At 57.4% G+C, this 21,921-nt stretch overlaps 2 protein-coding genes across 4 annotated transcripts; both read right to left on the reverse strand.

The window, feature by feature from the left end:
- Positions 1–78: 78 nt before the first annotated feature.
- Positions 79–13,441, reverse strand: TTC16 (tetratricopeptide repeat domain 16; the record flags this gene model as incomplete). The annotated part of the gene is made up of 14 exons (XM_081237879.1): positions 79–1,122; positions 2,181–2,262; positions 3,711–3,882; positions 4,035–4,177; positions 4,697–4,862; positions 6,516–6,657; positions 7,039–7,283; positions 7,935–8,149; positions 10,349–10,478; positions 10,578–10,678; positions 12,111–12,254; positions 12,430–12,520; positions 12,848–13,052; positions 13,402–13,441. 14 exons carry the CDS (start codon positions 13,439–13,441, stop codon positions 332–334), a joined length of 2,667 nt encoding a protein of 888 aa, XP_081094005.1. The 3' UTR covers positions 79–331.
- Positions 12,951–21,879, reverse strand: CFAP157 (cilia and flagella associated protein 157; the record flags this gene model as incomplete). Of its 3 annotated transcripts, none has more annotated exons than XM_081236768.1 (9): positions 12,951–14,727; positions 16,202–16,388; positions 16,554–16,720; positions 17,088–17,238; positions 17,466–17,596; positions 17,952–18,219; positions 18,653–18,806; positions 19,464–19,732; positions 21,710–21,879. In XM_081236768.1, 9 exons carry the CDS (start codon positions 21,877–21,879, stop codon positions 14,551–14,553), a joined length of 1,674 nt encoding a protein of 557 aa, XP_081092894.1. In that variant the 3' UTR covers positions 12,951–14,550. The 3 variants fall into 3 exon arrangements, with proteins under 3 accessions (XP_081092894.1, XP_081092893.1, XP_081092895.1); XM_081236767.1 differs by lacking the exon at positions 12,951–14,727 and adding an exon at positions 15,151–15,751; XM_081236769.1 differs by lacking the exon at positions 12,951–14,727 and adding an exon at positions 15,646–15,896.
- Positions 21,880–21,921: the final 42 nt, after the last annotated feature.

Consider the following 21,921-nt stretch of genomic DNA (forward strand, 5'->3'; position numbering starts at 1 on the left):
TTCTTTGGTCTGTTACTCTCGGCCCTGGCTCGGGCACCACACCCCTACCCTCCACCCCACACCCTATGTCCCGGTATCGGAAAGCCAGGCTGAGACTTCTGTCTCTGGGAACAGAGGGACTCAAGTTGCCACTTGGGCTGGGCTTTTCAAGTTTTTAATTTTGTAAAAGAAGAGAACAGATACAATGAATTTAGCCATGGGACCAGAGGAATGTTGGCTGAGGTTCTGGTGGCTCCAGAGGAGGCCGCTTTGCTGAGTGGCCAGTGGTGGGGGCAGAATCGCCCGCAGCCCAGCAAGAAGTGAAGGGGCCGAGCGGCCCCTTCAGAGCAGCCTAACTGCCGGGGCTGGGGTTCTGTCTCAGGCCCTGGGTGGCCTGCGTGTTGCTGAGACTTGGGCTCAGTCCCCAGGTGACCTCGGTCTTGCCGGAACCTGGGCTTGTGCTCTGGCTCCAGCTCTGGGCAGCCTTGGACTGGCTGGGCCTCTGGCTCTGGCCCTGGCCCTCGGTGGCCTCAGTGTTGCAGGGGCTCCAACTTGGGTCATAGAAAGTCTTGATCTTGCTGGGACTTTGGATCAGTCTCCAGCTCCAGTCCTGGGTGGCACCAGCCTTTCTGGGTCTCCAGCTCTGGCCATGGGCACCCTTGGCCTTTCTGAACCTCTGCCTTGAGCCCTGGGTGGCCTTAGTCTTGTTAAGCTTTTGCCTTGGGCTCAGGGCGACCTCGGTCCTACTGGGCCTCTGGCTCTGGATCTGGTCGGCCTCGGTCCTGCTGGGCCTCTGGCTCTGGCTCAGGGTGGCCTTGGTCCTGCTGGGCCTCTGGCTCTGGACCCGGATGGCCTTGGTCCTGCTGGGCCTCTGGCTCTGGCTCAGGGCAGCCTCGGTCCTGCTGGGCCTCTGGCTCTGGACCTGGATGGCCTCGGGCTCGCTGGGCCTCTGGCTGTGGCCTGGGGTGGACTTGGTTTTTCTGGGGCTGTGGCTCAGGCTTAGGTCTTCCCTCTTGTCCCCCGAGTCTGAGGACTGTGTCCTTAGCGGTAAGGAGTCAGAGGATGTTACAACAGTGGTCGACGTGCTCCCGTACTCCTGGTAGACAGTGGACGTCTCCGTCTCTGAGGTGGACGTGGTCCTGACTGGAAAGGATATGTCAAGAGAAGCTGTCAGGCCGCCTTCCCCAGACAGTGCCAGGAAAGGGAGACTTCTAGGCCTCACCCTTGCCTATGTCCCAGAGGCCTTGCATGGCCAAGGGGAAGGCCTGCCAGCTCACGGCAGCCCAGCCCTCCTGGCACCCTGAGCCCTGTAGGTGGGTCAGGGCCATAAGATAAGGGGGAGATACAAAGGAACCCACTCGCCCAGCACTGGCCTCCACTCTGCTGCCTGCCTCTTGCCCTCTGCGTTCCAGCCACAACCAACAGCCTGCAGGGCCCTGGCCCCCTGCCTGCAGCAGTTCCCCCTGCTCCACCCTGTTCACACTTGGCTACCCCTCTTCCCCTGGGTCCTGGAAGCCCTTCCTGAGCCCCCAAAGGCAGCTAAATGCACCCCGAGCCCTCGGGACTCCCCTCCATGGTATGGCTGCACTGTCCTGGTTATCTGTTCACCTGTGTGCCTTCTTCCCTTCAGGACCAAGAGCTCCCTGGGGCAGCGACTGTGCCATTCATGCCTGTAACCAGTGTCCAGCACAGGCCTGGCCCTAGGATGCTCAGCACGTTTGCTGAATGGCAGGAAGGGGGCTGGCCGCTGCTACTCCCGTCCCTCCCTGGACTGCCCATGGCTGCCCCTGGGACCCAGAGCAGCATCCTTGGGTTTTTTACTTTTGTCTCCTCCACACTGGCATCTTTCAGAATTGAGGGTAAAAGCCCCCTGGACATGCACAGGCTTCGTGGGCTTATTTCAGGGAGAGGCCAAGGGGGCAGAGAGAAGAGAGACAGGCCTGAGCGGGGAATGAGGGTGGAGCAGGCAGCAGCTGAGAAGCGCCTCGCGGTGAGAGCCGGCCTCCCAGGCTGTCTGCTGGGCATCCCTGAGGGCTCCCTGTGCCCCCCGCAAAGCTGGGATGAGTCCTCCCACTCCACACTCGCACAGGTATGACAGCAGAGCCCAAATTCACACTCAGGCCTGGGAGCCCCTGACCCCTGACCTTTGCCCTCCCTGCTGCGTTGGCTCACTCAGGTCTGGCAGGAGCAGGGGGACTTACAGCCCAAGATGGAGCCTGAAGAGGTCTGGCTGATGTAGCTGTCGGTCAGGGACCTCTCCTTGCTGGGGGCCGGCTCCAGCTTCTCCTGGGGCAAGAGACAGGCTGCATGATCACAGGCTGCACGGTCACAGTGGCCGCAGCTCTGTAAGTCCAGCCGCTTAGAGCTCCTCGAGGGTCGCAGGTTAGGGCTGGATGGGGACACGGAGAGGTTGCCTGGACAGGAAGGGGCGTGGCCAGGTTAGGTGTGGCCACGTGAGAAAAGCAGTGTCAAGAGGCTCTTGGGCCTCATCTCCCTATCTGCAAGGTGCAAATTAGTTCAACTGTGGGACAGGCTTCTGTAAACTGTGAAGTGCTGTGTCCGGGGAATGGCTAGTGAGAAACTGAGGACCTTCTCCATGTTTCATCTCCCTGCGCATCTGGGAGAGAACTCCCCTGCCATTACCATTTCCCGGACCAGGAAACACCTAAGTAGCCTGCCCCGGGCACTCGGCTAAGAGGCAGAGAAGCAGGGCTGGAATCCAAGTCGGGGACTCTGCGGCCAGGCTCTTGGCCTGGCTCTCGGCTGCTGGTCCTGCTTGTAGGCCGCGGGAAATGTGCAGGAGTGAGATGGGGGAGCGGCCGGGGCTGCGGAGCACCCAGCAGGGACCCCACGATGACTTCAGGGCATACACAGACCCAAGTTCTGTGTTTTTGTATCCTAATGTGAGCTAGAAAAATGTAGAGCTTGCCTTTCCCGTTTCTGGCAAAGGGATGCTGGCGCTCGTTTACTTCGATGGTTAAAGTCTCCCTTGAACACAATTACTTGCCGTCCGTCAGCAGTCGAGTGGATAAATAAAGGGCGGGATATTCGCAGGATGGCACTGTCTCCAGCAATGAGAAGGAGCAGTCAGCGTGGATGCGTCTCACAAACCTGGATGCTCCGTGAGAGGAGCCAGAGGCAAAGGGCCCGGCGCCACATCTGTCCTCTGTTGCGAAGGACAGGCACACCCGTCTGCAGCGTTCAGAATCAGGACAGCCCTGTGGGGTGTGCTGGGCTGAGGGAGGGGCCTGGAAGGGGGCGCGAGGGGCTTCTGGGGAACTGGGAGTGTGTTCTTTCTTGATCTGGAGAATGGTGCCGTGGGGGTATTCAGTTTGTGAAAATCCATCAAACAGTTCACTTGTGAGTCATGTACTTTTCTATATGTTCCATTGAGTGAAAAGCTTTTAGAAATGAATTTAAGAATTAAGAAAATTCTGGTACAAGTGGCCAGTGCACACAGCGGAATTTATGAAGGTGAGTGTGGACAAAGTGTGGGAAGCCTCTCTCTGTGAGGGGCCCACATCCTCATACACCCTCCTTCAGGTGTACCCCTTACTGGTACCTTCTCTGTCTCACAGCGAGATGTCCCCAGCCCAGGTCACACATCTGAGTGCTGGCAGAGCCAGGCCCAGAAGCCAGCCTCTAGCCAGCGTGCATCCCTCAGCCCTGACTTGGGGTACATTCCACCTTGGACCTCAAGGACCTCCAGCCCCGGCGTACAGCCCACTTACCTCCTTCTCCCCAGGGGCCTTGGCCTCTCCCTCTGGGCCTTCTGGCTTTGCCTGCAGGGACTGGTGAGGGGCCTCTAGCTCTTTGGAGGTCTCGAACAAAGGCTGCTCCAGCTTCCACGAAAGCTGCAGGGCCCGGGCCCTCTGGTGCTCTAGTTCCCACTCCTTGAGCTGCCTGACAAGCCGTGACCCCAGAGCACTGGGTAGGCCTCCCTGACTCACCCCACCATCCCCAGGACTGGACAGTGGCATGAGAAGGCGATTAGGGCCAGAGGTGCCTTGAGCCCCAACCATCCCCCAACTCTGGGCCCTCCTGGAGAAACGTACCCCACGATATCCTGAGGGGTGCCGGCCTGCAGGCTGTGCTCCACCACCCGCTCCAGCTGCAGCCTGGCCAGGTGGGCCACCTGGCTGTTAAGCACCTCCTCCACTGACATGCCGGGGAAGAGGTTGGTCATCAGTGGCAGCAGCTGCCAGGAAAGAGGGTGACCAGAGTCAGGTGTGGGCCAGGACAGGGGGCAGATGGTGTGGTGCTGCCCTGGCAGAGGAAGGGTTTACAGGTTGTTGTTTTTTAAAGGGCTGGAACTTTTGGCCCCAGAACTATCAGGACATCTTGAGAAAGGAACTAGTCGGTGAGGGAGTGCTGACGGTGAGCCTGACCAGTGGTTCTGGAGCCAGCCAGGTAAGGGTGTGCCCTCCAAGCGCCATGACCTGGGCCATGAGAACTGACTTCTCTGAGCCTTACCCTCTTCCCTCTATGAATTGTGGGGTGATGATAATGCTACCTGTCTCGTAGGTACTGAAGAGGGTTAAATGGGGTGATGTCAGCTGAACTGGTTAGAACAGTGCCTGGCACATAGTAAATGCTCCAGCATTAGCAGCTCTTATTACTGCTAGGAAACCAGGTTTCTTATAGGGACCGGGAATATCTTTAGGTGGCCAGAGGTACTGACTCTGAAGCCCAACCTCCTGGCCCAGCAGGCACAGACCTTCGGTTGTTTGGGGTCAAGGAGCAGGACAGTGGCAACATCCTGGCAGGCCCCAAAAATGTTCTGCGTGAGCTGCCGGCTCCTGGCGCGGTACAGGTAGTACTGGGGCTTCTGGGGATTGTGCTGGATGGCCATTGAGAAGTGGTTCTCTGCCTTCTGGAACTGCCTGCAGGACACAGCAGGACACAGGGTGCTCTGAGCTGGGCCATCTGGAGGATATGGAGGCTTCTGGACCCCAGTGGGGAGTTTGGGGAAAATCAGGCTGGTCTCTGCTCCCTGCCACCATGCCCCTCTTGATGGACCCAACACTTAAATGTTAGTGTAAAATCCCAACATAAGTGGACATTTTTATGATCCCGGAGTAGGAAAGGCCTTTCTGAGATGTCATAAACCCAGCAGCTAAAAATGAAAAAGCTAATTTGACTATGGTTAAATCCCATTATTGAGTAGCAAAAACACCACAAAAGAAAGCAGTAAATAGTGAATAATACTTTGCCATAGAAGGCAGATGATAAGCTAATTTTCCAGCCTACAAAGAACACTTATAACCAAAAAACTTTTTTTTTAATGAACAATTTAAGAGCAAATGGGCGAACAATGTGGGCAGGCCATAACGGCCAAAAACACACGAAAGATGCTGGCCTGCACTCACAATTTAAACAGGCAAAGTCAATCCACTGCGAGAGAGCCTTTTCTTGCCTCCCCGAATAGCAAAGTGGAAAAATAGTCTTAATACCCTGGGCTAGGGAGGTTTGGGGAAACCAAGACTTTCCTTTACTGGGGGAAGTTTATATTGGTTCATTGTTTTTGGAGAACAATTGGGTATTATCTTTTAAAATGTTAAAATTTTACACTTTTTAACCCAACAATTTAACTTCCAGCAATCTAACTACAGAATTACTAGTATGAACACATGAAAACATATGTCTTGGGTCTCATTACTGCATTATTTATAATAAAAAACCGAAAACAGCCCAAATACTCATCAGCATACTATCGTCTAAAGAAATTAATTGTGGTACCTCCACAGAATGGAATACTTTGCAAGCAATAAAAGAGAATGAGGTCGTCCTATATGTAATTGCCATGGGAAGTAAAAAAGCAAGTCAAAAATCAGCTTAGTGGACTTCCCTGGTGGCGCAGTGGTTAAGAATCCGCCTGCTAAGGCAGGGGACATGGGTTCGAGCGCTGGTCTGGGAAGATCCCACATGCTGCGGAGCAACTACGCCCATGCACCACAACTACTGAGCCCACGCGCCTAGAGCCTGTGCTCCACAACAAGAGAAGCCACCGCAGTGAGAAGCCGGTGCACCGCAACAAAGAGTAGCCCCACTCGCCGCAACTAGAGAAAGCCCACGTTTAGCAACAAAGACCCAACGCAGCCAAAAATAAATAAACTTATTTTAAAAAATCAGCTTAGCATGATCTCACTTTTGTAAAATGATAACAATTGTTAACATATGCATAGAAATCAATCTAGAGGACTCTTTACCAAACTTACGGGGAAGGGGGAGGCGCTGGGAGGTAGATATTAGAAGGAACTTTCATGTTCTAAGTTATATGTCACTGAATACTTAAGCTTTTTTAATAAAAAGCGCAATTACCATAACAATATTCACAGAAAAAATGAAGGATTTTTAGAGAAAACTTGAAAAATAAAATAGATATTTAGGAGACAGCTGGGAGAGCAGTGGCATCTCGACCCCAGGATCCCAGCCGACCGGCTTCACTCCAGCCTCTTCCGGCCCCTCCCGCGGCCTGGTCCGCCCCGCCCACAGCCCCGCCCACAGCCCCCGCCCCACCCACAGTCAGCGCGTACCTTCTCTTCTGCTCGCAGAAGCCCAACTTCTCCTGCAGCAGGGCCATGCGCAAGTGGGCGCCCTCGTCCTTCGGACTCAGCGCCAGCGCCTGCTGGTAGTCCGCCTCAGCAAAGGTCAGGTTGCCCAGTTGGAAGAAGCAATCTGGAGACCGGGGGCCAGGGGCGGGGGCTGAGTGAGCCCCGCAAACCCAGGGCCCAGGAGCCCCAGCCCAGCTGGCTCCACCCCCAGGGGGCGGGGGCCTGCAGCGGGTGGTGACACCCGCGGTGATGACACCAGCGGGCGGTCGCGGGAACCTGCAGAGGTTTTCCGTGCCTCTGGCCACCTTCTTCCAGCTGCCTGATCCCGAGCATTTTGAAGGGCTGTAGCCAGATTGTCTAAGGCAACGTTTCCCAAAGTGTGTCCGTGGGACACTGAGACTCCGCTTTCGCTCCTTCCCTCGTCCCTCCCTCAGGGCCCTCAAGCGCCCAGCCCAGGCCTTGGAGGGGCAAGGGGCTCACACTGGGCTGCCCGGCCCCCACTCACCACCGCGGTTGATGTAGAGGCCTTTCTCCCGCTGCTCGTCCTTGAGCGCCTTGCTGAGCAGCAGCACGCTCTCCTGGTAGGCGCCCTGCAGGTAGCAGTGCACCGCGAAGTCGTTGTAGGTCAACATCAGTTGGCGCTGCGCCTGCTGCACCAGGTCCTCCTGGTGCTCGGTCATCATGTCCAACGCCTTCAGGAAGTCCTCCACGGCGGAGTCAAACTCCCGGAGCCGTCGGTACATGATGCCCCTACAAGGGAGGGACATGAGGGCCAAAGTGCCCCACCGACTAGTGGTGTCCCAGAGAGAGGCTGCGGCTCTGGGCCCTCTGACCTGGGGGGAGGGGCTCCCACCGCACGCACTAAGTTTGGCCTGTGGGGCTCCTGGATTGCTACTTAGATAGCCAGCTAGTCACTGGTAATTTTACTTTTCTTTAAAAATAGCTTCCCTCTTTCTTTTTGGGAGCTGTGTGTGTGCCAGCCTCTATGCTAAGGCCCTTTTGTACACAGGACATTTTATCTCCACTGTTTATATGAGAAAACCCAGGCTCGAGGCAGTGAAATGGCCCAGAATGAGGTGGTGGGTCCTCGTGGGGTGGCCCAGATTCAAACCCAAGCCTCGTCCACTGAGCTGGGCTGAGCCTGCCAGTGTAAACTGCTCAGCAGGCCCGGGGGTCCAGGATTCCAGGGTTAGCAGGCTGCTGCCTGCCCCTCCTCCAGGGGCAGTAGCAGAGACCACCTCCCATGATCCCTTGACCCCGATGGGCAGTAGGGAAAGATTGCTAGAGGCTAGATGGGGAAACTGAGGCCTGTGGAGGGTCAAGCGCTCTCCTGAGATCACACAGCACATCTGAGGCAAGGCAAGGCCTGGGACCCAAGACCAGCATCTTCCCACTCAGTACCGGAAGAGGAAGAGGCTGGGGTCCAGAGGGTTGTTCCCGATGGCACAGTTGATACACTGCAGTGCATGTTGTAGCTTGCCCTGCACGGCCAGGATGCCGGCATCTTGGCGTGCCTTTTGGGCCTGGCCCACCATCACCTTGAGCAGCACCTTGGCCTGTGGGTGCTCGGGATCCAGTAGCAAGGCACTGTGTAGATCTCGATGGCAGAGGCTGGGCTGCAGGGGAGGGGGGCAGGGATGGCATCGGGGTGCAGGCCAAGCTGAACCTGCCCTGTTCAGTGTGGGGAGGCAGACCTCCAGGCCTGTAGGGGCCTTTCTCTGGGCAGGCCAGCACCATGCCACCCATCTTCAGTGGTTCTGCATTGCTTTGTGGGAATATCCCATCTGAGGCTCCATCCCTACTGGCCCCTTTCTAGATATGACCTCAGGTGAGCCAAGTCCACCTCAGTGGTTTCTGCTGTAGAATGGGGTTACAGATGCCTCCTCCTTGCAGGAGTTCTGCAAGGCTCACTTGAGGAGGGGGGAGGGTGTGGTCTCCTGACTGTGACGGTTGTGTCCTCCCTATACTCCCCTGTACACCTTCCCCGACGCCCCTGACCTTTAAGCCCAAGACAACTCTAACGAAGAACAGATTCAGGCCTGGGCATGAGCAGAAAACATCCCTAGGCAAATACCTTCTATTGGGTGAGCAGGTCTGTCAGTCAGTCAACAAACAGTTTTAGCAAGCACCCCATGTCCTATAGGGTAATTGGTTGGAGGGTGAGTGAGGCAGTGTAGACACCAGGTGTGAGTGGAAGTCGGGAGGGGGAAGATGGCCGAGGCTGGGGCAGGGCTTCGGAATAGATGGACTTGAGTTCAAGGGGAGCACCACTGTGACCTTGGGCAAGTTACCCAGACCATCTGGACCTGTTTCCTCATCTGTGAAAAGAGGGCAATGGGTTGTGTCTACCTCAAAGGGTTACTGCCAGCCTTAGAGATAAACATGAATAAAGTGCTTAGAACGTGCTTAGGCATCGCAGGGAGCAGCTGAAATCCCAACCATCAGAAATAATTATCAATAGTTACTAGTTTCGGGACTTCCCTGGTGGTGCAGTGGTTAAGAATCCGTCCCCCAATGCAGGGGACACGGGTTCGAGCCCTGGTCTGGGAAGATCCCACATGCCACGGAGCAACTAAGGCCGTGCGCCACAACTCCTGAGCCTGAGCTCTAGAGCCCACGAGCCACAACTACTGAAGCCCATGTGCTGCAACTACTGAAGCCTGCCCGCCTAGAGCCCGTGCTCTGCAATGCGAGAAGCCACCGCAATGAGAAGCCCGCGCACCGCAAGGAACAGTAGCCCCCTGCTCGCCGCAACTAGAGAAAGCCTGTGAGCAGCAACGAAGACCCAATGCAGCCATAAATAAATAAATAAATAAATAAATGTATATATATAAATAAAAAGAGCAATAGGAGCATCTTTAAAAAATAAAAAATAAAAATAATTACTAGTCTCCTACCTTTGAAGGAGACTCTCCCACTGACTCACCTGTGGGCCACAGAAGCCCAGCCCCCAGCATAGGAAGGCTCATGGTTCCAACACCCCCAGGACACTCCGCCCAATCCAGCCCATCCCACTTACCCCCTCCTGAGGTTCCCCCCACCCCACCCGCAAGCATCCAGGCCAGGCTGGAACACCAAGCATTGTTCTGAATGCCTCCGTTTCCCTCATGTTCAGCGCGCCCCCCGCCACCAAGTCAGTCTCGGGTCCTGCTTCCAAAGGTCTGTGGGACTTGCCGCCTCCTTGCCACCCTCATGGCCATCCTCCTCGAGCCCCGCTCCTATCCAGATGGATGGTACCCAGGCTTCCGGCCTCCAGGCTTGCCCCTCCCCCCAGCCCACATGCCCCCTGGCAGCCAGAAGGCTCTTTCTAAGGCCCACTGCCCCAGGGAGCACCCTTTCGAGGCTGCTGCTGCCCCCCAGGAAGAAGTCAGAGTCCCCTGGGTTCACAAGACCCTGCCCATTGCTCTCTCATCCCTGCAGTCCCTCCTCCCTTGTGACCCCAAGTCTCATGTCTAAGGGAAGCCTGGGTGCCCCTGACGGTGCTTCACACAATTGGGAAGTCATCCTTTGTGTAATTATCCGCTTGGGGACGTCTCCCCTGGGCTATGAGTTCCGTGAGGGCAGGGATGGCAAAGGCCTCTCACCTTGTGGTTTCTGGGGGCTGGCGCAGGCCTGGCACGAGGATGGAACAACTACCCGACTGGGCCAGTGCCAGTTGGGGCCTCTATCTGGGGAGGACAGGGCCCCCACTACTCTGGGGGAGGTGTAGGCCCCCACTACAGCTTCGGGGCTGGCCGACAGCCCAGCCGCCTCCTGTCATCACGGCATCCAGACAAGGAGGAGGTCCACCCCCCTGCCCTGCCCCGCTGCTCTACCTGCTGGAAGAAGTTGTAGAGCCTGGCCCGGAGGATGTAGACATCGGCATTGGTGGTGCCATGCTTCACCTCCTTGGTGACGAATGAGAGGCATTCACGATGCCGTTTGAGGGCCAGGAGACAGGCCATGCTGAGGGCGGAGGGCAAAGGTGCTCTGTCTGCCGGGTGAGAGGGGCAGGAAGGGGATGCCGGGGAGGCAAAGGCCAACAAGGACAGCCAGGGCGCTCACCATCGATAACGGAAGCAGACTTTCTCAGGCTGGAGCTCAGAGGCTTGAGAGAAGACGTTCAGGGCATCCAGAAAGGCGCATTGCTCGAAAAGGCACTGGCCCTGAGGACACAGAGGGCAGTCACTTCTGCTTGTGACCCCGGCCTAGCAGCACCCACGAGTTGAGGGATGGCCAGCATTGGGGTGGAATGACAAGGGACAGGGACAGAGCCCTTTAGATCTGGGAGAGACTTTAAGAGATAGAGACACAGATGGAGAGAGATCCAGAGCTGGGGAGACAGCAAGAGACAGAAATATACAGTTGACGACAGAGAGACAGCAATACACACAAAGGAACAAGGAAAAATAGAGAAAATCTGGGAGGTGGACCAGAACAGCAGATCTAACAATAACAGGCTCCCACCTGGACTAGGGCTCCAGGTGCCAAGCCCTGTATTAAGAACTCGAACTTAGGGAATTCCTTGGTGGTCCAGTGGTTAGGATTCGGCACTTTCACTGCCGAGGATGTGGGTCGGGGAACGAAGATCCCGCAAGCTGCCCAGGTGCAGCCAAAAAAAAAAAAAAAACCACCCAAAAAACGAAAAACCTGAACTTATCTCACTGGGACCAGCTAACATTCCCCTTTTAGATGAAAGAGCTGAGGCTCAGAGAGGTGAAGTGACCTTTCCAAAGTCACACAGAAAGAGCAGGACTGGACTCAGGACCCCAACATTCTGGTTTTAAGAATGTTTCTTTTTCAGAATTGAATAATTATTGACATTAAAAACAAAGGCATTAAATTTGTCAAAATGGAAAAAAAAATCAGGACTGTTGGGATTTTATGGTTTAATATCATCTTTGTTTTGCATTGCAAATGGGGGGCACTCTTACCTTTTTAGTGCTTAGAGCCTGTGGACTCTAGGCCTGTACTGCCCCATACGATAGCCACCTGCTTCCTGTGGCTATATAATTTCGAATCAATTCAAATAAATACAATGTCAAAATTAGTTCCTCGGGCTTCCCTCGTGGCACAGTGGTTGAGAGTCCGCCTGCCAATGCGGGGGACGCGGGTTCGTGCCCCGGTCTGCGAGGATCCCACATGCCGCGGAGCGGCTGGGCCCGTGAGCCGTGGCCGCTGAGCCTGCGCGTCCGGAGCCTGTGCTCCGCAGCGGGAGAGGCCACAACAGTGAGAGGCCCACATAACGCAAAAAAAAAAAAAAAAATTAGTTCCTCAGTCACACTCCCCACACTTCAAGGGCTCAACAGTTCCACGTGGCTAGTGGCTACCAGATTGTACAGTGATCATTGTCACTATTGCAGAAAGTTCTACTGGACAAAGCTGCAAAACTGTACCCAGCCCTGGTGGTAAACCAACACGGGAGGCGGGAGAGGTCATTAGTGGGGCAGCAGATGGGGACATAGACACAGGGACACGAAGGTCCCTAGGGAGTCAGGGCTGGTCTCAGGAACAAGGAAAGCCCCCCAGAGCTGGAGGGAGAGTCAGCAGGCCAGGGTGTGAGGTGGGGCCTTGTGGGCCTGGGGCAGCCCCAGGCACCTTCAGGTAAAGCACCAAGGTGAGCCGCTCCAGGAAGTCCGTGTTCTCTGGCTGGGAGGAGTAGGCCTTTCGAAGGTTCTGGGCAGCCGAGGAAAAGTCGCAGAGCTGGATGTAGGCCTCGGCTCTCAAGGCATAGAATTCTACCTGTAGGAGAGGGGACCCAGGCTGCCGTTCCCCTCCCCACAATCCGCCCTGAGGCTTGACACTCAGCTACCACAGGGACTTGGTGGCCCTGAGAGAAGGGGCCAGGCAGGTGCGACAGTGAGGAGTGAGTGCGGGGCCAGCAACTGCCTGTGCCCACCCAGGCCGTCCCCCTCACCAGTTGGGAGTCCAGGTGGAGGCCACGGGAGAAGGACAGCACGGCCACCTCCCAGTCTTCTTGCTCCAAGCACTGCTGGCCTCGATGGTAGCTGCAGGGGCAGGGGGCACAGGTGGAGGGGCTGGCCCTGACTTGGGACCAGTCCAGGGCATACAGCTGGGGATTCGGGAACGGGTTGGGAGGAGGGGGACTTGGGTAGGGAGACAAGAGGGGCAGACAGAGACCCAGGGAGAGGAGGATGACATTCTTGGAGCTCATCCGGGCCAGCAGCCTTTTATCTGCTGAGGTGGAAGAGCCCTATTATACAGTTGAGCTCGCTGAAGCTCAGGGAGGGAGAGTAACTGGCCCAAGGCTGCACAGCATGTCAGTGGCTGTGCAGGGTAGGAACCTGGGATCCCATGGCAAGGTAATCACTCACTACTCCCTGACTTTGAGGGGCACTGTTAACCCTGCAGCCTTTGGTTTTATATCATCAAAGTTCCGGAACACCTGGCTGGTCCCAAAGATGCGCTGTAGGGTCCCATTTGGCACTGGAATCACCCATGGCTTTGGGATGTGCTGTGAAGGAGTCTGGTCAAGCCCCAGAGCATTCTGGAACCAAGAGACAGCAAGCTGGAGCAGGCCTCCAGAGACAGCCCCCACTCTGCTTACACACTCTCCTCAGGTATTTTACAGGATGGAGGAGGGGTGGAAATGAGGCCTGGTAAGAAGCACAATCTAGGGTCTGGTGGCACTCCCACCCCTATTTCCCTGACCTCTCTCCAGTCCTGCCTCTGTCACCTATGGTCAAGGTCTCACGCTCACACTGGCCTCTGCTCTCCTCCTGGTCCCCCTCAGCTCCCACCTCCAGCTACTGACACCCAAAACTCTGCAGCTCAGGCCCTGCCCCAAGCCACAGGCCCTGGGGTTCCAGCAGCATCTTGCATATCCTGTGGGACCCTCACACTCAGCAGGCCAAACTGAGCACCTCACCTGACTTCTGCCCCAGGTCTTCCCACAGCGGTGAGTCCATCTTCTCTGCCAACCACCCAAGCCAAAGATCTATGTCCCATCAGTCCTTAAGTCCTGTCTATCCCACTTCCTAAAGGTCTCTTAGATCCCTTCTCTTCTCTCATCCTCTCATCTTGGACAATGCCATCTCTGGCAATATGCCAGCTCCGGCCACCCCTCTGACCGCCCCACCAGCCACAGCTCCTAAGACCTCTGCTCTCTGTGCAAGCAGCCTGGGACTTTCTTGAATCGCACAAATGATCTTCTCTCTCCCGTACTTAAAACCTTTCCTGTGAACCCATACGTGGTCTCTTCTCCCCCGACCCTCTGCCTTTGCCTTAGCCTTCTCCCGCACCTCTCTGGATTCTGTCATGAGGCCCCTTCCAGGCGGACCTCCGGGCCTGGGCGGGCTCCCTCACGGCCCTCACTTGCCTCCCGGCACCCACCCCTGACGTTGCTAGGCATCATCTCCAGGACGCCCACAGGCTCCGCCACTCTAGCCACGCCCCCGGAATCCAAGGACTCCACTCGCTGGAATCCAATTTCAAACAGAGCCGGAAGGAGGTTAGCAAGTTTTTATCAGCTAGGGAGGCCGAGGTCTACAGCGGGGAAAAGACTTGCCGGGTTTCCAAAGCGAGGCAGGACCACAGCGGGGGCCAGAATACGGCTCCCTCCTCCCAATCCGGACTCCGCGAGCCCCACGACAAACCCCTAGAACTCGGTGGCAAGGCCCCGGACAACTCGCGGGGGCGCCCCTTCCGCCCCTTCCGCCCCGCCCCTTCCGCCCCTCAGAAACATGGCGGCCGCGTGGCCCGCCCCGGATTGGACGCTAATGGCCGCCCCTGGATAGGTGGCGGCCGCGATTGGCCGAGAGCTGGATGACGTCAGGGGCCGGGGTCTGGGCCATGAATTGGTGCAGCATGGGGCTGTTTGGTCTCGCGCGCAGGGCTGTGGTTGAGTTGGGCTATGAGCCGGTGCGTTTTGGAACCCCGGCCCCCGGGGAAGCGGTGGCTGGTGAGTAGAGTGAGGGACGGCAGCGTAGGGTAGCCATTGTCTCCTGGGCAAAGCCCCCCCCCCCAGTTCCTTGTCATAGTTTTACTATCAGAAATGGGTCCGATGCTCGGATGGACTCTAAACTAACAGGAATTCCGCTCCTGCACTGGGGTGCCCTGCCCGCCCACCCCGGGGGCGCCCGTTTCCACTCGGCCTTCTGGAGTCTCCGGGATTTCTTGGGCTCCTCTTCGTACCCCTAATCCACTCTGGCCCAGTTTTCCGTTTACCTTCCTCTGCTTTGGGTCCCGGAGGGCGCTGTGAGAAGGAGGATGGGGAGAGTTGTCGGGCCTCAGTTTCCCCGGTGTCGCCCGCAGGTGGCCGGGGACAGTAAGCTGAGGGCCCCAGGGGTGGGCCGCCCGGGAGGGCGCAGGGGCCAGCGAGGGGATTCTGGGCTGCGGCAGATCAGTTCACCTGGAGCTCCAGGTGCCTGTTGAGCTCCAATTGCTGCCTGGCCTTGGGTGATTGTGAGAGCCTCAGTTTCTTCATACATGAAGTGGGGTTAATTGCGGCCCCTCCTCATGGGAGCCTTGAGTCGGGACAACCGCCCTGGGCAGATCAGCGGTAACCAGGGCCACCGTTTCCCTGTGCAAGCGGAGCTGTTTGGACTGACTGCTGAGGAGGTCTGCCTGGTGCACGATGAGCTCCACAAGCCGCTGGGGAAACTGGCTCTGAAGTTGGGAGGAAGTGCCAGGTGAGGCCCTGAGCTGGTCAGGGTGGGGATAGGGAAGCTGGCCTCCCAGCTGGAGTGGGGTAGGGGTGCCGACCCCAGTCTCGGCAGGGGATGGGGTGAAGGGTGCTGACCCAAGGAAGCACTAACTGCTCCTCTCGTATCCCTTGAAGGGGCCACAATGGAGTCCGTCCCTGTATTAGCTGCCTCGACTCTAACATGAGTCCTGCACTGGGTCGGGTGGGCCAGCGCAGGGCCCCCGACACTCCTCACCAAAGCTCCCTGGGCCCCTCTGGCTTGCCCACAGGCAATGCCACGGCTGCGGGTGGGCATTGGGCGCCCGATACACCCGGACACAGTGCCGGGCTATGTGCTGGGCCACGTCGCCCCCGCTGAGCAGCAGCTGCTGCCTCCATTGCTGAGCACCACCGACCTGCTCCTGGACCACATCCGTGAGCGAAGCCAGAGGCCTTCATCCGGCCCCTGACGCCAGTGGACTTGGCTGCTTGCCTGACTGTCATGCCCACACACCCAGCCACGTCCACAGAGGTGCCACGCCAACCTGTGGTATCTGTTTTTTATATAACTCTTCTCTGGGCTGCCCCAGGCTGCCTGTGGACGGAAACAGGAACTGTGGCTGGAACAGTCCATTTTTGGGATAGGAGGTTGGTCTTCTCTCTGTGTCCTACTTAGAAAGTAGGGAAACTTCAGGAATACTAAACTTTTTGAACCTTTTTGGAGAACCGGAGGTATGGATCTGTAAGAATAAAGATGCCAGCTTGGAAGCTGAGGCCTACTTGGGGGGTTCCCACCTCTCCCCTGCTGGTGGAGGAGGGGGCCACAGGACCCAGCAAGCCCCCCTCCCAGGGGATGTATGGGCATGTCTTAGCCCACTGAAGGCTTGCCACACCTTTCTTCAGTCCATTTTACAGATGAGGAAATGGAGGCTTAGAGAGGTCCAGCCACCTCCCCAGGGCCACACAGCTGCAGCATGGCAGAGCCATGATCTGCACCCAGGGCTGGCTACCATCCTGCTGTCCCCAGGGCCCCTAGCACCCTCACCTCAGGGCTACCGTGTGCCCATAAGTTTCCCACACGGGTGGTATGTGAGAGCAGCCTGAGGTCCTCAGGGTTGGGTGGGATGTGGATCCGTCGAGGCACCAGACCCAGGTCCCCTAGCTGGTAGGGTGTGATGCTGGACAGCTGCTGCAGCAGAGGCCCTGTCTTGAGTGGCTGGGTGCTGTACCGCCTGTGGGGAGAGGGCTGGTGTCATCACCTCCATTTCATAGATGAGGAAGCTGAGATTCAGACAGGCTCTGGTGAGCCAGGTTTCGGGCCCAGGCTCAGCTGAGGACAGCCCTTGGACAAGTCCCATAGCTCCTTCCTCTGAGGTCACACAGGGTCACTCACTCACCGCTCCTTCGGTGGGCCACAGGACTGGCTCTCCCGGCGGGGGGACACAGCCATCTGGGGGCTCAGGACCATGGCCGAGCTGAGCATGACCAGCAGGTGCTTCAGCATCTCCCGGCGCTGCAGCTGGAACACTACATTGAAGCCACCATCCTCCTCGTCGGGCTGCATCTGCCGATAGGGGTGCGGGCGGGCCCACGAGGTCAGGCCTTTCATGGCCCCAGCCCCCACCTCTGGGAAACTCCAACCGCAGTGCCTGTTTTCTCAGTGTTCCCTGGCTGTGGTGGGATACCCATTCTCCAAATGGGAAGACTGAGACCCGAGGCCTTCCAGGGCCTCAGAGGACCCCATCCAGCTCCTCTGAGACCTCGAAGGGGTCTTTGAAGTGCAGAATCAGAAAAGGACAGACTTGCCAGGAATCTCACGGGGAAGAGGCGGGGTGCCTGGCCTGGCCATCTCTGATGGCCCAGTTATCTCCGAGCAGTTTCTGTCCTTGGCTCCATCCCCCGCCCCCCACTTTCACCCACTTCCAGTTCACCTGCACAATGTCCTGTAGGAAGGAGGTGGCCTGGGCCAGGGCTGTCTCCAGGCTCGCCCGAACCTTCTGCTCTGTGGCCAGCTCCTGCTGTAGCCGCTGCCCCTCGGCCTCCTGACGCTCCAGCTGCAGGTTCAGCTGTTCTCTCTGGCTCCTGGGCCCGGGACCAGGACAAGTCAGGCTCCTCCCCATTCTAGGGTGAGGGGCCCTGCCTTTTCTCTCCAGCCCACAGGGGCCCTCGGCCAGCCCCGGGCCTCAGCCTGTTTGACAGATGAAGCCTCAGGGCCCCTCTAGAGAGGGGGAGTCGCTGGCCCGTGTCACGTGGCCACAAAGGGAGGGGTTCCCGCCTGCTCCCGCCGCTTGCCCTTCTGCGGGCCGCACCTCAGTGCCTGGTTGTCCTTCTGCAGCTGCAGGAGGCTCTGCTCCAGCTGGCTCAGCCGGAGACGCAGCTGCTTGGCCTCTGCCTCGCCCTGCTGCTGCTTGCGGCACTTCTCCGTCAGCATGAGGATGATCTGCAGTGTGGGCAGGTGGCCATGCCCTGGGCCCACGACAGGCCCTCAGCCAGCCCCGCTCCCCCGGAGAGGCCCGCCGAGGCCCTGGGAGCCCGGCACCCTCTCTAGATAGCAGCTGGGTCCCCAGGGTTGGGTTCGACTTCAACCAGTTATGGGGGCTTTAAACCAAATACAAACCAGAGATGGGGCCAGAGCCCGCACAAGAAGGGCCCCATCGCCTCACAGCTACCTCCCTCGAGATTTGGCCCCTGGGGTCCACCCCTGAGGGGCTGTATTTGCCCTGAGGACAGGGTCCCTGGGGTTCCTTCCTGCTCTCCGTGCCAGATGCCCCACGATGAGGGCCTGGAGGGCACACCTTCTGGCGGCTTCTGCTGTGCCTGGCCATGACCTTCTGGGAGTCCTCCAGCAGCTCCAGCTGTTTGCACAGGTTGTCCTGGTTGCCCCTGAGCTGCTCGTTCTCCTGCAGCAGCTGCATGCCTTGCCGGGATATCTTGGCCAGCTGCAGGGTCACGGTGTTGTTCTCCATGATGGCCCGCTTGGTCGTGTCCCACATCTGGCTGGTGGCCTCCTTGCGGAACTCAGTGGCTACCATGTTCACGCGCTGGATGATCTCCTTCTTCAATCTGACAGGAGGGGTGGGAGTGAGGGGGTCGGGCAGAGTGGGTACAGGCACCTCCTGCCTACGCGGGGGTCCCCAGAGCGCCTAGATCTCTACATTCTCTCCCCCAGGAGGGGACAGGGCCCCAGGCAGGAGGCTTTTTACTGTAGACCCTTTGTACCATTTTGAACTTGATCAATGTAAATATTATTAATTATTAAATAAATAGAAGTCAAGTCACAAAAGGTGGCAAAAGGAAGTCCAGGGATTGTTCAACACCGGCGTGAGAACTGGGAACCGTTTCTTCCCTCCACCGTAAATCAGTCAGGGTTGTGGGCAGCAGCAGGTCGGGGCGTCAAGGAGCTAGTGCAGCCCCCCCACTTAGCAGCCGGGGCTGTCAGAGGTCTGTGGACCGGGCTGTGCTTGGCTCCGATGAGGCCCGGCACCGGCCTGCCCACCTGTCCGCGTCCAGCGCCGACTTCTTCTCCAGGCTGTGCACGTGGTCCTGGTGTTCGTGCTCCTGCTTCCGCAGCTGGTCCTCCAGCAACGTGAATTTCTCCATGAGCTCCTCCTTCTGCAGCCGGAACTCCTCCAGGGCTGCCAGCTTCCCCCCTGCCCCGCCGCAGGGCACAGACCTGGTGAGGGGCCACCTCGGGAGGGCAGGGTCCCGGGGGTCTTGAGCAATGATGCCCCTGAACTTGCCGATCCAGTAGGGCCAGTCCCCTGTCCCCACACATGCCATGCATGGTCCTGCCCTCCCTTATGGCTTCGTCTGGAATGCCCTTCTCCACTAGTCTTAGAAAGCCTGGGGTTCAGGAGCCTCCCTTCACACTCTCCGCTACTCCCGGCTCATCAAAGTGACAGTGACAACAGTCACTGAATTTGAACACCTTCTCTGGGTCAGGCACTCATGCTGTCATTGAAACTCACAACCACCCTTGCCCGCTGGGTGACCCTGGGCAAGACACACCCCCTTGAAGTGCTTCCTCACCTACAGAGTGGCCGGTGGTGAAGGGATTTCGTGCCTCAGGATTGCTTGGACAATTACCATGGAGGATACGTGTGGGAAGCAGCACGTAGCTGCTGTTACTCAAGGTAGACGTATCATCCCCATTTCCCAGGTGAGAAAACAGGGTCAGAGAAAAGTGCTAGCCCAAGGTCACAAAGAGAGTCCGCGGGAGAGCTAGGGCGAGAGACCAAAGAACCAGAGCCTTGGGTTCCCCCCGCCCCGCCGCGTGTGCCCCCAGCTCGCTGGCCAGCGCCCCTCACCAAGGACGAAGTTCTCAGCGGTGAGCTGGTCCTTGGTCTCCTGGAGCTCGTGGCGCACCTGGGCTAGCTGCGCCTCGAAGGCGTCCTTCTCCACCTCCTTGGCCAGCTGCAGGCTTTGGAGCTGCTCGTTGAGGTCGCTGATCTCATCCGCCTGCTGGTTGAGCGTGCGCTTGAGGGAGGCCACGGTCTCCTTCTTGTTGGCCAGCTGCTCAAATTCCTGGCGGAACAGCTTCTCCTGCACAGCCAGCTCATCCCACTTCTGCTGGTACCTGAGGCAGGTGCGGGGCAGAGGTCCAGGGAGCTGGACAAGCCAGGCCTCCACGCAGCTAGGCTGCTCCCTGGACCCTCCCATATCAGGGCATTTGAGGTTCCAGCCTCATCTCCCACTGTGCCCCCTGATCAACGCTTGCGACCAAGCCAATGCCTGTGCTCAGCACTTTACGTTCATTACATCACGAGACTGTAAGGTCTGTGAGGGCGGAGCCTCTGTGTGTTACATTCACAGCTGTGTCCCCAACGCGGAGGACAGTGCCTGGTACGTAGTAGGTACTCTGTGTGTTTGTTGAATCCACAACAACCTGTAAGGAAGTAGGCACTATGATGATTATACCCATGTCACAGGTGAAGAAACTGAGGCGCAGAGGGATGAAGCATCTCTGAGTTAGTAAAAGGCAAAACCAGAACTTGAACCCAAGTCAGTCTGACCCCAAAGTCGAGGCTCTCAACCATAATGCTTGCTGTTGGCTCTGTGCCCTCCTTAATACTTCCGGACTTTGCGGTCCCAAGCCTTTGCACCTGTGATCTTCCTAACCCTCCTCCACTGAGTGAACCCCCGTGTTGTCGTCTCAGTGGAGTCTTCTTGGCCCTTAGCAGCATTTGTGGCCCTTTCTTGGGTGCCCTCCTGTAGGTTGACCCTTGTCCCACTGGGAAGTCAAGACCTGGCCTCCTCCCTCTCTGTATTTTGGTGGCCTGGCAGAGGAGCTTGGCAAATAACAAGTACACAGTAGACATCTCCCAAATACATTCCATCTGGTGTCTCAGCTTGAGGGAAGCTTGTGAATTTTTAAGAGTATCACATAAACAGTGTTTTGGTTTCCAATGGAATAATTGATAGAAGTTATTTGGAAAGCTGTTTTACTTCACAATTGACTCAACCAGCATCTTTTTTTTTTTTTTTTTTTTTTTTAAGCCACGCTGTGCGGCTTGCAGGATCTTAGTTCCCTGACCAGGGATTGAACACGCGCCCTCGGCAGTGAAAGTGCGGAGTCCTAACCACTGGACTGCCGGGGAATTCCCACAACCGACATCTGTTGTATGGCTACTGCACACAGGGCAGCGCAGGGTACAAAGCTGAATGACCTGATCTGTGGAGCAAGGAGGCAGCCTGGCGTGGCGAAGTCAGGGGCCAGGGTTCACATTCTGGAGCCTCTTCTTTGGGGTGCCTTCCTCTCCCTGAGCCTCAGTCTCCCCACCTCTATAATGGGGATGACATGAGGGCCTCTCCTGTGGGACCATTTTAAGGACGTGGTGAGCGTCAGCACAGGAAGGTCTCAACATCAGCTGTGAGTATCTGCACCATCACCTGGGGAAGACCCTCTGCCTACTTGTCACCAAAGGGGTGTGTCTTTTAAGGGTCACCCTGAGACTGGGCTAGTGCATCATAACTGAGAGGAAACCAGTGTAAAAATAAGAAAAGTGGGCAAGTGAACGTGTCTCAGAAGAGTTAGAGAATCCCCCCTCCACACAACCACCACCCATGTCTCACAACCCTCCTCATTTACATTTGGGGAAACTGAGGCCCAGCATGGACAAGTGGGCTTAGCAGCTGGGGAAGCCGGTGGGGCCCACAGATCAGGGAATCATGGCACAGGCTGGGGGGAGGGGGCAGGCAGAAGGAGGGACACGTGGTCACCACGTGCCTGCCAGGGGGCTGCCATTTCCAATTCATCCCACTGATGGAACTCTGCCGTCCTATAAAATGCATGGTCCCACTGGGCAGCGGTGAGGCACGAGGGAGTGCTGCTTGCCTGGGGTGGGCTCGCACTGAGACCCCAGAACTCTGGGGGCTGAGATGGAGCGGGGAAATCCATTTTGCTTCAAAATGTTACCTAGGAGGAAACTGAGGCTGGGGTAGGGTGGGGTCTGGACATCCCATGGGAGTCCAGAACATAGGTCTAGGACCCCCTGGCTGAGCCTGCACGGCGGCCAGCTCTGACCTAGCAGGACCACCCTACCCGCCCACCTACCGGGCCAGCCTGTCCTCCAGGTCGCGGATCTGGATGTGGTAGAACTCCCGGATCTCCTTGCTTATGGGCATTTCCATGGACTTGTTGGCCAGGCTGGGATCCTTCTTCCCACCCTTCTTCTTGACCTCGGGTTCCTTGGCCCCCTTGCCTGGCTTCTGTTTGGGAGCCATGGCTGGGTGGCAACCACTACTCCAGGGCCCCTTTAAGAGGCC

The sequence above is a fragment of the Mesoplodon bidens genome (assembly GCF_964165515.1).
Source record: "Mesoplodon bidens genome assembly, chromosome: 6".
Classification (NCBI taxonomy): domain Eukaryota; kingdom Metazoa; phylum Chordata; class Mammalia; order Artiodactyla; family Ziphiidae; genus Mesoplodon; species Mesoplodon bidens.